Consider the following 15,439-nt stretch of genomic DNA (forward strand, 5'->3'; position numbering starts at 1 on the left):
TGGGGAGAACCCATCAGTGCTAAAATAAACAAAAAGAGACCGAGTCTTATGATGAATGAAGAAAACCAAACTTTGTTTTGTCCTCTGTAGGTACGTGATAGTGAAGATATGGGGAAACTGTGGGGAAATAGATATCTAATCATAAACAGCAAAATACAAACTAAATGTAATGGAGAAAACGGATAAATCAAAACAATTAGGACAGTGCATAGTAGGATTATTAAATCACCCCCTAGCCTTTCCACCTGCCTCCTCAAGTTGGGTTTTCATCTGAAGCTGTTGCTACTACAAACTCCTACCTTAAAGAGAGAGGACAGAGAAAAAAACCTGTATTTTAAGTAAGGCTCCAAATTTTTGAATACACTGTACTTAAAATTGGACACTCTTGTTTTATCTCACTATGACTCTCCTTATTAGCATTTTAAGATGTCCTAGCATTTTTCAGAGTTACTGTTACTGCAGGAAGAATACATTACTCAATAGGGCAGCATGCCCCGAGGCGTCCAAAGGCAACTGAGCCATATGTACCGGGGATTTATTTTCTGTCTCTGATTCTAATATTAAAGTGGTTTTGGTTCAGTTCACCTCAGAAGAATCACAAACTGTCCAACATTAAAATCATGTGTATTCTTTGGATTTTAATCTTCTAATTAATTGCAAGGTTGTTTTTGTGACTGGCAAAACAGCTTCAGCAGCAGAGGAGAGTTTTCCTTTTAGTTCATAAATGTAAAGTAGTACTTTGCTTCATATGATATTTAAGCTGTTGAGGATCCAATCATGTCATGGAAGTAAAAATTAAGTGTATTAATTATTGCACTTCAGTCTTTTTTAGTTTTGACTTGTTTGACCTAAACTGTGTGTGTAGTAGAAAGAGAGAGCCTGAGACATGAGGCCTGTTATAAGGAGCCTGATGTAAGGCCTAAAGCCCAAACGGAAGTCAGGCCCTACTGATATAAAGCAAAGTTAGCAAGAGTCAGGCACTGTTACAAAACATGCCTACTTTGCAAGTTCACTGAACTTGGCAACAAGAGGGTTGGTGTTGCAAAAAAACACAAGCAGTCCTCCCACTTTCCTGCTGGTAAGTGGGGTGGGAGGAGGTATTTTTTCATGCTTTATGTGTATAAAAAGATCTTCTACACTTTCCACAGTATGCCTCCGATGAAGTGAGCTGTAGCTCACGAAAGCTTATGCTCAAATAAATTGGTTAGTCTCTAAGGTGCCACAAGTATTCCTTTTCTTTTTGCGAATACAGACTAACACGGCTGTTACTCTAAACCCTTAATTTTTGCATAACCCTTCAATTTGAGCAATTAGGTTGACAGCAAAGTAGTAACTAATAACTGGAACAACACTTAACAGATATAATTTGTGAATACATAGATATAGCTGAGAGAGACTACATTAAGGGGTGGTATAAGCTTTTATTGGCCTGTGTTTGTGATGATGACATACTCACTGATGTCAAAGGTCATCCCATATTCCTGCTGTTAAAACACATATAGCATGCTATGCCATTATCTATTCTACATATGCCACATATTCATAGAAAAACTCCTTTAACAATGTTTTAGAGAGATTTTAAAATGTTTATTGGTATTAGGTCTATCTATCTAGGTTTTATTTATTTATTTTACTGTGTCACAATAGTATCTGAGATCCAATATATCCTTCTGCTTGTTTTTACTGAGTTCAGCTACACAGACCTCTGAAGCAGACAATAAAATATATTTTAGAAACCTCTATAATGGCCTAAAATAACTTTTCCATATATGTACTTTTACGGCCCAGCATCTGCAGTTTGCTGGGTCAGGAAGTGAGTGCTTTATATCAATAGAAAGTAGAGAGATGCAGCTCTCCATTGGAATAGGTTGCAATTTCTAGTTATAGTTGATGGATAGTAAGTCTATCACTGGTGCAGGAATGAATATTATTTATTTTCCACTTCAGGCCAGTTTATTTATTTGTTTTATTTCTGGTGTATGAGTGTGTTGGCAGAAGGGGAGAAATTCCACAAATAGAGAGAAAGAAGGAAAACTTTTTCTGACAGGTTTTTTAAAAAAATAAATACTGTTTGAAACAGCGCATAAGTTTGCAGTTTTAGAAGCAGCCTGAGTAGAGATGGTTTGATGGGCAGACTACAAGGGATGTAGTTGATGGTGTGCCATAAATACAATTTATCACATGGATAAAAGCTCCACATATTTGGCTCTATTGTGACTAGCCTTGCACAAGTACAAAAGATGGGGTCCATCCCCTGGTGCCACTCTGCAACAGCCAAGAACAAGGGCTAGTTTAAGTCTAGTACCACTAGTCTAAGGACTAGTCTAAGTCTCGGACCACTGCCATTGCTATGTTTTTCATAGGGCTTGCCTTGCAAAGGGGGAGAACACACTGCAAGCTGTCAAAAGGTGGCACAGTGCCCACATTCTCCTTACACTCCTTCCAGAGGCACGGTGCTTCTTTTGGGCTAATGCACCTCTGCACTGACCACAACATGTGTATATTTATATGTACAGCAGTTGCTATTAAAAAAATCGACAGTTTCCACTTTCTTTTTTACTTATGGGAGAAAAACTGGTGTTCAGCACAACAGAACATTAACTGTTGGTAAATAGTTGACTTTTAAAAGGTGACTACTGTGTATTAATTATAACTATATTGTGTACAAGTACATACATGAAATATATTACAAGAGAAACACAGGAAAAACCAGCTGGAGGAAGTCTGAAATATTGGTTTCTTTTAACCAATATAAAGTTTTCTATTACCTCAGTTTCAGGACTTCACACTTGCAATGTCTTTAATTTAGAGTAATAATGTAGTCTGCACTACAATGTTAAGTTTACACTAAGTGAACGCAGGTCAGTCTGTGGCCACGCTGAATAATGTACATCGTAAAGAGGTCGCTTCATTTGCCCCACTGTATTTATCATTGCTGTTTCTCAATATCAAAATATCTGTCAGGTGAAGCAATCAATTTTTATTCAATACCAGTTCATTACACTGCAGATAAAAAAAATTAAATTTCATGAATTTACATTTCAAAGACCCACATCCCTTTATCATTTAAACCCTTTTAGGCACTACTTTTCAAAACAGTGCAATGGAGATATATTGAAAGATGGCACCCACAAAAGAGAGAGGTGGATGAGACTTTGATTCCTTGATAGTGTTGTCTTCATATGCAAAACAATTAACCTTTCATAAACCCATTAGCTTGAAAATGAAAATAATTCACTCATTGTCATCTGGGGATGTTCATTATGAAAAGCAAAGGAAACCAATGGAAACTTGTTGGGTTTTGTTAATAAGCATCAACATCTATATACTATACTGCATTGTCTGTCTGTATAGGTCATGCAGAGATATTAATTTTCAGATCTGACGGCCAACTTTAAATGAGGTATATGGATTCCAGTTTCATATTCAATCCAATTATAATGAAAATGCAGACTCTCCTATAAAATAAAAGGGAAATGGGGAACTTTAAGATTAAACGAGACTGCGATATCAGTTCATGTTTTCTACTTCATTGTAGGGCTACTGAAATAGAAGTTGTGTCATTACGGATATACTAGGAAACTTGGAAGTTTAGCACCTATTTAATCTTTCCTATAAACCTTTTTTCTTCAATAAGTGTCACACTGCAGGACTGGTATGTGAAGCATGAAATACACGATCTTATTGAATCCCTGACACCAGTGTGAACTCAATTGTTCTTGTCCTGTTTTGGAAAGATTTAGAACTGAAATGAAGCATCTTTCATCTTGGTGTCCCCAGGTTAAGTATCCCTTACCCGGGGCTTAAACTGATAATGTGAGTGTTGCAAGTTGCTAGCCCTCCTTCATTCTGACTTTGAAGAGTGTTCTTGGTAATCTCAGCCACGGCTATAAAGAGGAAAACTAAATTTACGGTGTTCCTGGCAGTGTTAGTGTGCACAGATCATTGATCAGGAGCCAACGCTGGCAAGGCAGCAAGCATAAAAAAAAGCCTGCAGCTGTTTCAAGATAGTTCCTCTCAGAAGGTGTTATCTGCCTGTAAATGCCACAAGAGACCTAGGATAAGAGTGGAGATTAGTAGGGGAGACATTTGCCATAAAGAATTGGTGTGGAAATAGAGGAGGAAATGAAGAAGTGAAGTGGACAAGTACACTGAAGAGATCTCTCATGTTTTGTGGTTTCCCCTCCTCTCTGCCACCTCTGATTGTCAACAGCAAATTTCATTCCCTTACTGTCTCTTCCTACTTCCGGGTTCTAAGATATGAAATAAACGGAACCCCACCTTTTACCGGTCAGGATGCCATAGGGTGCCAACTAGTTGGTGTCTCCATTAGCATATGTTTCCATTCACCTTCTGTCTTCCGTTATCACAACAGTTCTTAACTGACTCAAGCAGCTCATCCTTTGTTGTACACTCAGTGGCCTTGTAGTCCAGTCATTTTTTCTGGAAAGTGATAATTTCCTAAAATCCAGGAAATTATGCTCACAGTTTTCCTCTACTGACACTTTTTTTTTGTTACTGCTGAAAACAAAATCTTCCACATAACAGATGGCCTCTAGTAGATCCATGCTCAGTATTCAGGGATTAAATCCATACATTCCAAGTAGTTCTTTTTTGGTGGGAGAGGTGGTGCTTGAGTGGTACTCGCAGTATCTTCCTTGGGTCTGGAGACCAATTTACAGATCTGCTGTTTCCTGGTTCTCCTCTAAATTCCATTTGAGGAGTTATTTTGTCCTCATCATTATGCTCTCCTTTTTACAAAGATGTAGAGTAGAGTCAAGAAAGATATTTGAGAAATGTTTCTTGTAGAGTCTGTATTCTTCTTTTGTATGGCATTTGAAAAGCAAGGGGCTAGGATTATAATTGAATTATAAGATTTGATAGCCATTCTAATGCTTCTGGGATAGCTAGGTGGATCCCCTTTGTGCCACCACAGTAAACGAGAACGCAGCTGTTGTCTGTTTATGTATTGCATGGTTTGTGCCTGACTGTGGTCACAATTTGATTCTTTGATTTTCCATTTGTGGAAAAGAGATCCAAACCTTCCATGCATTGTCCAAACTTGGTCGAGTGCAGTCTGCTGCCTGTGGGGAAGGCAGAATCCCAGGACTACTTTTGTTGGATTTTCAAACAAGGCTTTGTCTGGGATATCACAAGCGGCCCATGATTCGAGCCAGCAAGGGCTGATGTCCTTTCCATTGACCTGCAGTGCTGACGTGGAGATCCAGAAAGGCTTCCTGGATTTGAGTCGGGAGAGTGGCAGTGAATTGAGATATTTGGTGTATAGTCAGGTCCAGAACAGCCAGGATGCTGTTGTACTCTGGACCACAGCAGTGTCTTACCTGTTGGCTGGCATGATGACCGCCAAAACTGGGATCCACAGTATTGGGATTGATTTGAGGGAACCACTAACAATCTTGAGAACAGCATTGATTTTGGTGTCAACAAGACTGGTGTGGGAGCAGTTGCACCAAGCTAAGTACTCCACTGTTGGCAAGACCAGGGCTTCTGCTGAGGTTTGAAGCACGCATGCATCACATCCCCGGGATATGCTAGCGAGCTTCTTGATGATGTTAACCCTTGTCTTTATCATCTTTTGGTGGTGTTGATAGCTCAGCATCTGATCAAGGTGTCTCAAGGGTACCGTGGATTGTGGTTACGCAAAAGAGGCAGATCACAAAAGTCCACTTTCAGTGGAACTTTGGCTTCATGGTTATTCAAGTGGAAGGCAGAGATGAGTGTTTCCAAGTGTTGGGTTTCAGTCGTAAAGCTTTGAAATATATCTCTAGGGTCCAGAGGTGGTGGTTTATGACCATTTCTGTGGCCTTCAAAGAGGACACTTGTGTTGCTAGCGCAATGTTATCTGCATAGATGAATTTAAAGGATGACGTGACCAAAATATCGCTGGTACAGAGATTGAAAAGTGCAGGCACTAAAACGGATCCTTCTGGGAGGCATAGTTCAGTCTCTGTAATTTGCTGGTAGGTTCACCAAGGTGCACAGTGAATATTCTGTTACTCAGCATCTCTGTGATGAGTCTGATGGTTGATTGGCTGGGAAAGCTAATGATAACTTCAGCAGGAGACCTTTGCACCATACAGTATCATATGCAGAAGAAAGATCAATGAATGCAGCTGCTGTTTTTAATTTTTGCTGGTGGCCGGATTCTGTGTGGCTGGCTAAGGCTAGCACCTGGTCACAGCAGTTGCGACTGGTTCTAAATCTGGCCTGCTCTTTGAGGACCAGTTGCTCCAGTATCAGCTGTAACCTTTGAAGTAGGAACCAGTTATAGCAACTGCAAAGGAGGGAGATGGCCAGTAGCTGTACTGAATGTTTGATAGTCTTTCAATGTGTATTAGAACTTATTTAATAGGAAACTAAAACTAATTAGGCACAGTGCATATCATTTTTGCATATTCATACAGATAATTTGTATTGCAAATCTAATAGGTTTCAACCAGCCTCTTTCCCTGTCTAGGGAATTCAGTGACTACATACTAACTTTACACATCATCTTGCAATATATATGAGCTCAGTCATCAAAGAGCACAAGTCTTCTCTAAATAGTGCAGCTAGGACCTACTGTGGATTATTTTACTCTTCCATCTTTATACAGAAAATGATAAAATGTCTAATTTAAACTTTAGAAATTAGTTTTCTCACTGAGGGAAAAAACTGAAATCTTGAACTTTTTCAATACCTGATTCAAGACTGAATTTTCATGGAGTGTTGTTTACAAGTTTGGGTAAGTGTGAGAGCAGGATATGAATGTTTATTATTCATTGTAATTCTACAACTGTTTCAACTAACCTGTTTCCAATCAAAACTTTTATCGATTTGCCGTGTTTGGGCAGCAAATTACATTATCTTCCTTGGGAATAGTTATTGAATGTTTGGTGAGATTCCTACAGTATTTAAATGAAGCATTTGCTTGACAACCAGTGTCTGACATTTATTCCTAACCAGTTATGAAAAACACTTTCAGGAGGTATCACTCCTAAGTATGCCATTGTTGAAAACAAAGCAGCCTTTGTTTGATATGGTAGCTGAATTCTGAAGAGTGCGTGTGGCTCCATTATTATTTATGTTGAGCTATATGTGATGCGTGTCCTGCTCTGCCCCTTGGGTTTTGATAGCTTTTGAACTACAGCAGCCATTTAACAATGTTTTAAGAGAAATATGTCTAGCACAGAAATAGATTTACTTGACTTTGCAAATAATTTATAAGCCATATAATTCAGTTGTTCTTCAATGCATATCATTAGTGTTTATTCTGCAGATAGGAAGATGCTCTCAGATTTTCTTTGATTTGGGATTGATACTAATGCACACTTTCATAAAGATTTTATTATATTATGAAAAAATCATAAGTCAGGAATTAGAATTCCATGATAGGATAAATATTTTAAAGCAAAAAACTTCATCATGTGGCCATTCAACTGTATGAATAGAAAAAAAAAATCAAATCATATATAAGATCTCAAACTTGGGGAGAACAATAAAATTAGGTGTGTGTGTGTGCTTTAATATAGAATGGTGGTGCCCAAACGTTTCTTGCTGCACCCCGCTTACCAGTAATGGAATCTGTCCTTGTGCCCTCTTCCCCCCATTAGTGCCCAGCCAAAGCTTCCAGCAGAGGAGCTTGAGCTGAAGGCAGAGCTGGGGGCAGAACTGGGGATGGGTGTTTTCCTTCTTATTCATGCATTACCATATTAAGGTTTGAATTGTTGAATTAAGAAACCGTAGCTTTGAAAAACCAGAAACAACAATGGATTATTTCTACATCGTGTGGAGACCCTTGCATCTTTTATTTTGTGACTTATTTTCATAGCATTTTAAAGGTAAATGTCCCACATCTGAGGTATGTTCTGAATTACTTATTTTCTCCTCCCTACCCCCACACACTTAGTCTTTGTGCATACTTGTTTTATAACACGTTTCCATGCATGTGTGAGTGAGGGGGGAGGAATAGTGTTATAGACACACAAAAACCCTGCAAAATATGAAAGCCAACTAAAGCCTAATGATTCAGGTTCCCCGTTGATCAGTTATTTTCCCCAGATATTAACGTGTGCTGGATAGCTTACAAAACTTGGGTGCTGGATAGAATAATAGAATATCAGGATTGGAAGGGACCTCAGGAGGTCATCTAGTCCAACCTCCTGCTCAAAGCAGGACCAATCCCCAACTAAATCATCCCAGCCAGGGCTTTGTCAAGCCTGACCTTAAAAACTTCTAAGGAAGGGGATTCCACCACCTCCCTAGGTAATCCATCCCAGTGCTTCACCACCCTCCTAGTGAAAAATATCCAACCTAAACCTCCCCCACTGCAACTTGAGACCATTACTCCTCATTCTGTCATCTGCTACCACTGAGAACAGTCTAGATCCATCCTCTTTGGAACCCCCTTTCAGGTAGGTGAAAGCAGCTATCAAATCCCCCCTCATTCTTCTCTTCCACAGACTAGACAATCCCAGTTCCCTCAGCCTCTCCTCATAAGTCATGTGTTCCAGTCCCCTAATCATTTTTGTTGCCCTCCACTGGACTCTTTCCAATTTTTCCACATCCTTCTTGTAGTGTGGGGCCCAAAACTGGACACAGTACTCCAGATGAGACGTCAACAATGTCGAATAGAGGGGGACGATCACATCCCTCCATCTGCTGGCAATCCCCTTCTTATACATTCCAAAATGTCATTGGCCTTCTTGGCAACAAGGGCACACTGTTGACTCATATCTACCTTCTCGTCCACTGTAACCCCCAGGTCCTTTTCCGCAGAACTGCTGCCTAACCATTCGGTCCCTAGTCTGTAGCGGTGCACGGGATTCTTCCGTCCTAAGTGCAGGACTCTGCATTTGTCCTTGTTGAACCTCATCAGATTTCTTTTGGCCCAACCCTCTAATTTGTCTAGGTCCCTCTGTATCCTATCCCTACCCTCCAGCGTATCTACCTCTCCTCCCAGTTTAGTGTCATCTGCAAACTTGCTGAGGGTGCAATCCACACCATCCTCCAGGTCATTAATGAAGATATTGAACAAAATCGGCCCCAGGACTGACCCTTGGGGCACTCCGCTTGATACTGGCTGCGAACTAGACATGGAGCCATTGATCACTACCCGTTGAGCCCGACAATCTAGCCAGCTTTCAATCCACCTTGTAGTCCATTCATCCAGCCTATACTTCTTTAACTTGCTAGCAAGAATACTGTGGGAGACTCTGTCAAAAGCTTTGCTCAAGTCAAGGAACAACACGTCCACTGCTTTCCCCTCATCCACGAGCCAGTTATCTCGTCATAGAAGGCAATTAGATTAGTCAGGCATGACTTGCCCTTGGTGAATCCATGCTGACTGTTTCTGATCACTTTCCTCTCCTCTAAGTGCTTCAGAATTGATTCCTTGAGGACCTGCTCCATGATTTTTCCAGGGACTGAGGTGAGGCTGACTGGCCTGTAGTTCCCAGGATCCTCCTCCTTCCCTTTTTTAAAGATGGGCCTTTTTCCAGTTGTCCGGGACCTCCACCAATAGGGGCAAAAAAAGCATTGAGTACATTACCTTTATCCACATCCTCTGTCACTAGGTTGCCTCCCTCATTCAGTAAGGGGCCCACACTTTCCTTGACTTTCTTCTTGTTGCTAACATACCTGAAGAAACCCTTCTTGTTACTCTTAACATCTCTTGCTAGCTGCAACTCCAGGTGTGATTTGGCCTTCCTGATTTTACTCCTGCTTGCCCGAGCAATATTTTTATACTCTTCCCTGGTCATTTGTCCAGTCTTCCACATCTTGTAAGCTTCTTTTTTGTGTTTAAGATCAGTAAGGATTTCACTGTTAAGCCAAGCTGGTTGCCCACCATATTTACTATTCTTTCGACACATCGGGGTGGTTTGTCCCTGTAACCTCAATCAGGATTCTTCAAAATACAGCCAGCTCTCCTGGACTCCTTTCCCCCTCATGTTATTCTCCCAGGGGATCCTGCCCATCAGTTCCCTGAGGACTCCTGGGGGTCCACAGACTATGCCTAGGGGGTCCGCAAAAGGTTGTTATTACCATAGAACAGTGGTTTTCAACCTGTGGTCTGCAGGCTCCTGGGGGTACTTAGACTATGTCTAAGCTTTCCAAAGAGGTCTGTATCTCCATTTGAAATTGTTTAGGGGCCTGCAAATGAAAAAAGATTGAAAACCACTGATTTAATATAGTGACAGACTGCAGCAGTGCAGGAGGAAAATATTTAATACAGAGCAAAATAATGAATAACAGGAAACATATTTGCAAAGAGATCTAGCTTCATATTAATTCCATCCTCCATAGTTCAGCTTCTTTGTAATGGACCTTGGAATCATAGGATTAACATTTGTCACTATCCAGTTTTCATTCTTACATTTTAGTCCATTGCTCTAGTTCACAGCTACAGTTGACTTCTTAATAACTGCACTGTACAGATGCTAAATAATGTTCATGTAATCTAGTAACTCAAGTCCACCTCACCCCCATTTCCCCCAGCTGCTTTTTACACCTTATTCCCTGAAATCCTTTCCTCCCTGGGCTTTCATGGCTCTCCTGTTCCTTCTAACTCTCCGATCATTCCATCAGCATCTCATTTTGTGTGTGGATCGCCACCCCTTTCCCCATTTTATGGAGTTTCTTGCTGGAACACTTTTCTGGAGATACCCAGAACTGTGAGACAGTGTTTCCACTCTGTCTCAACAAGAGCAAGTTTTGCTAGTGAGTAGACTCTGTGTCCGCTCCATGACACAGCAGCAGCAAACCACCTTCCTCACCAGCAAACACATAGCCCAGACCTTGCCTTGCAGGTAACAATCAGCAAAGTCCAGCTCCCAAGCTCCTCAGAGATGTTTCTCTGCAATGCACAGCCCCTCCCACTGTGCAGTCAAAGAAGATATGAAGTTCACTGTTCTGTCAGACATAGCTTATTAATTTAATGGGGGTAAATAGATCCATCTTTTCAAACACAGCACTGAATTGGTTTATAGTAAAAGTAAAACAGGTTTATTAACAAAAGAGCATGGATAAAGTGATACCAACTAAAAGAGGTAAAAGTAGAAATGGTTACAAGCAAATAAAAGTAAAAACACGAATCTAAACATCTAAAACTTAATCTAGCAAGATGCAGTTTTTGTTCAAGATGGCTTTTCCTCTCACCCACAGTCTTCTTTCCAGCTTTTTACTGGCTGACCTGGCTGGGACCTATCTCAGAGATTAGATCACTTGATTTCTTTGTCTCCTTAAGATGAAGGATTGAGATGGAGTGTGTCTCTGTTCCTTGTATTCCCAAAGGAATTTCTTTGTCTTACAAGTCTGGAAGGCCTCCTGGGAGTTCAATCTCGTGTCTCTCTCTGAGTTTCAGGAGCCATGTTAGTTCTGTCTCTTGCATTCCGACTCAAGATAACCCCACTAATTTAGCTAATATGTAATTGAGGTAAACCAACGTTTCTTTGTCTAGGACAGACCTATTTATCAATTTTATCTAGGCTGGAATATTTTTGTCTTAAACATGCTCTAGTAACATCATACAGAGGGAATTCTTAACTTCACATGTAAGGTTAAAACATACATTTTTACAAAGATCTTAACAACCAGCATGTTGCTAGCTTTCATATGATACTTCACAAGACATATTTTGTACAGATATTATTAGAGTAGTGTGCAGGATATGAATACAAGTGTGCCTAGGGTCACACTTGTCCCTTTTTCTTCTGTCTTTACATCTATCTCTGGGTGATCTGATCTGTTCTCAATTACCATCAATGATGTGAACTACCATCTTTACACCAGTCTCTTTAGATCTGCCTTTCTAACCTGTCTTCTTCTGACCCAGTTGTATATCTCATCTCCACTCTCTCTCATCTTGTTCTACATGTATTAATCTTAAATTTAACGTGGCCAAACTGTACTCCTGTTCTCTCCTATGAAACCTTCTGCAGTCCCATAGTCTGTCACTGTTGACAACACCACCATCTTTATCCCTGTCAGTGTCGTCTGTAACAAAAGCTTGACTTTTCATTCTTTCTTGTCCTGAACATTCAGGGTTTGTTTTTTAAAATAAAAATGCTGATGATGACAGGGCATGGTGTTAGTGATATAACATTTTTATTAGCAAGAGTGTAGGATGATAACATTGTTCACAAGTAGCAAAGCATTGTTCCCTGATGAATGCCAGTAAAGGGGTAGGTTAGCATGAAGCTTAGTACGCTGGGGTGGGGAAGGGCACCGAGAAGCTTTTCCCTTCCCTCGTTGCATTCCAGTGCAGCAGGTATCAAACATAAGTTTGTTGTTCTGTGTTGTGCCTCTGAGGCATGGCACAGAACTCAAAGCCCAAGGAGAGAGGAGGGTTAAGGTGGATGGAGAGGTTCCTGGCATAGTTTAGTCAGCTCTGGGGCCTGCCTCGGTTATGGTTGCCCTGTGGGCTACAGCATGGCCCAAAATCTCCATGTCACTGTGTACTGTGTCCCTTCCTCTGATATACCCATTCTGGACTCAGTAAATCCCCTGTGCCAGGGCTTGCAAGGGGGATCTTTGAAGTACAGACTTTCAACTGTCTTCCTTCTCCAGCCAGATATAAGACTATTAAGGTCCCTTTACTCTGCTCCGGCTCTTTTACCCAGAATAAAGGGGAGGGAGCAGAGGTGAGGATTTCACTCTTGGTACACAAGGACCAGGGAACTCTAGCATCAGTGCTGGCATTAGGAATTAGCAGAACTAGAATTGCAGAGTGCACACAAATTTAAGGGGTCCACAGATAACTATTGCTATGTAAGTAGGGATAGGATACAGAGGGACCTAGACAAATTAGAGGATTGGGCCAAAAGAAATCTGATGAGGTTCAACAAGGACAAGTGCAGAGTCCTGCACTTAGGACGGAAGAATCCTATGCACCGCTACAGACTAGGGACCGAATGGCTAGGCAGCAGTTCTGCAGAAAAGGACCTGGGGGGTTACAGTGGACGAGAAACTGGATATGAGTCAACAGTGTGCCCTTGTTGCCAAGAAGGCTAACGGCATTTTGGGCTGTATAAGTAGGGGCATTGCCAGCAGATGGAGGGACGTGATCGTTCCCCTCTATTCGACATTGTTGAGGCCTCATCTGGAGTACTGTGTCCAGTTTTGGGCCCCACTCTACAAGAAGGATGTGAAAAAACTGGAAAGCGTCCAGTGGAGAGCAACAAAAATGATTAGGGGACTGGAACACATGACTTATGAGAGGCTGAGGGAACTGGGATTGTTTAGTCTGCGGAAGAGAAGAATGAGGGGGGATTTGATAGCTGCTTTCACCTACCTGAAAGGGGGTTCCAAAGAGGATGGATCTAGACTGTTCTCAGTGGTAGCAGATGACAGAACGAAGAGTAATGGTCTCAAGTTGCAGTGGGGGAGGTTTAGGTTGGATATTTTTCACTAGGAGGGTGGTGAAGCACTGGGATGGATTACCTAGAGAGGTGGTGGAATCTCCTTTGTGGTTTTTAAGGTCAGGCTTGACAAAGCCCTGGCTGGGATGATTCAGTTGCAGATTGGTCCTGCTTTGAGCAGGGGGTTGGACTAGATGACCTCCTGCGGTCCCTTCCAACCCTGATACTCTATTATTCCAACTTAATATCTGTGGAGATCATGAAGGTTATAGCCATCAGCTTTCTTCTAGGGATCAGGAATAGTATGTGTGTTTTGTGTCCTGATTGATTCAATTGGCAGTCAAATCTTTTAATAGCACAGCGTCATTGTGGGAGTTCTGACTGGTGTGTAGATTTGGCTAGCCAAGTTTCTAATCCCCTTCTACAATGAGTAAAGGTGCCAAGCTGTAGGTCTATATGTGTGTGACTGTTTGCATGACAGCATGAGACATGGTGCGAATATCTGAGCATGCTCATGCTGACTTTAGGTTGGTGGCAGATAAGTACTACGTGATCATTTAGGAAAATATTGTTCTTTGTGTTGCAGGAAATATTCAAGAGGTCATATTACAGGAACACTTGGAGAAAGAAGATGAAATTCTGGTATCGCTGGCAGGCTTGAAGCAGGTACAGATATTGACCAAATTCAGCTTTACAAATATTAAATATATTAAGTTTTACAAATCCTCTTTTTCTGGAGGTGAAATTGAACCATAGAGAGGTCAAGCTCTTGTTCTTTTTAAATATCTTAGGTGCTTTGTGGTTTCCAGTTTCTGGTAGAACCCTGTTTCACTGGTGCTTGATCCTTTAAATAGTGCAAGTATTACCATTAATGTTGTTTTCTTCTTCAAAAAATATAGTAAATCATTTACAAAATATATAGTGCATGAAAGGCAGACTGTCTGCTTTGGGTTCATTAGCCCAAGCTTCAGATATTTTAGATTTTTCCTAATGTTCTGAATTATTTTTCCTCCTGTTTGGCAAATAGATCAAGGATATTCTAAAGGGTTCCCTGCGTTTCAACCAGAGCCAGCTGGAGGCTGAAGAGAATGAGCAAATCACAATAGAAGATGATCATTACTGTTCCAGCAGTCAGAACAAGGAGATGGGTGATGCCCTAAAAGGATCTGTTATGGCAAAGCAACACTTCCTCTCAACGCTTCAGGTAAATACATCCATTTCAGCCAAGTTGCTGATAACCTGATGGAAAAAATGTGCATTCAATAAACATCTTTAGAACATTTTTCAAAAGTTCCTAAAGTTTCACAAATTGTCTTGTGACAATTTAGAAAACTTATTTTTGTGATTCAGACATTTATCTAAGAATGCAATTAAAAAAATTTGTTCTAATTAAATAACTTTGTTTATAAGTTGATACAATAGCAAATAAGACCTAGAGATCCCTTAGTTGAATCAGTCTTTCCAGGGTTTGAATTTCTCTGTGATGTTTTTTATCCCTGTTTGATCCCTTTTCTTGGTTCCCTGCTTTTCCTCTTCGCCTTTGCTATTTGACTCTCCCTTCGTTGCTGATAGATCCCAACTCACTCTGCTAAGTAGTGTCCTGCTCCTTCTTCCCAGAAGCCTTGCCTCCTTTCTGATAGTGGAACGTTGTTCACTGCTAGATAAGGCTCTGAGCACAATCCTACTCCCATTGAAGTCAGTTGCAAAACTCCCATTGACTACATTGGTGCAGGATTGGGCCCTTCAAGAATAGGTAAATCAATTACAGTTGTTTTTTGTTTTTTCTAAATAGTTATCTCAGCTGCTTCTCAGTAAATGAGTTTCATATTTTAAAAGATTGAAAATATATTTTTAAAGAGAGCTATAAAGGTATTATTGGTGCTGGGGATTTAAAAACTGAGGGCAAACTTTTTCCTGTGGGTAGACTATTTTCATTGCCTCTGTCCTCTAGAATTCCATTATGCAACAGCAGATTACTGCATTGCACCAATGTATCCATCCTCAAGGGCCAAAAAAAGATACAGCTAGGAGATCACTTTAACCTCCCATTTCCTTTCAGTCGTTTGAGGTTTCTGTATTGG

General features: G+C 40.8%; 1 protein-coding gene across 1 annotated transcript in view; it reads left to right on the forward strand.

Annotated features, from left to right (window-relative positions):
* Positions 1-15,439, forward strand: part of TBC1D5 (TBC1 domain family member 5) — a 480,265-nt gene that overhangs the window by 453,580 nt on the left and 11,246 nt on the right. Inside the window, exons 22-23 of the mRNA XM_077811294.1 lie at positions 13,945-14,024; positions 14,386-14,562. Coding sequence (XP_077667420.1) covers positions 13,945-14,024; positions 14,386-14,562 — 257 coding nt within the window. The remainder of the gene's footprint in view (positions 1-13,944; positions 14,025-14,385; positions 14,563-15,439) is intronic.

The sequence above is a fragment of the Eretmochelys imbricata genome, chromosome 2 (assembly GCF_965152235.1).
Source record: "Eretmochelys imbricata isolate rEreImb1 chromosome 2, rEreImb1.hap1, whole genome shotgun sequence".
In the NCBI taxonomy this organism is placed as follows: domain Eukaryota; kingdom Metazoa; phylum Chordata; order Testudines; family Cheloniidae; genus Eretmochelys; species Eretmochelys imbricata.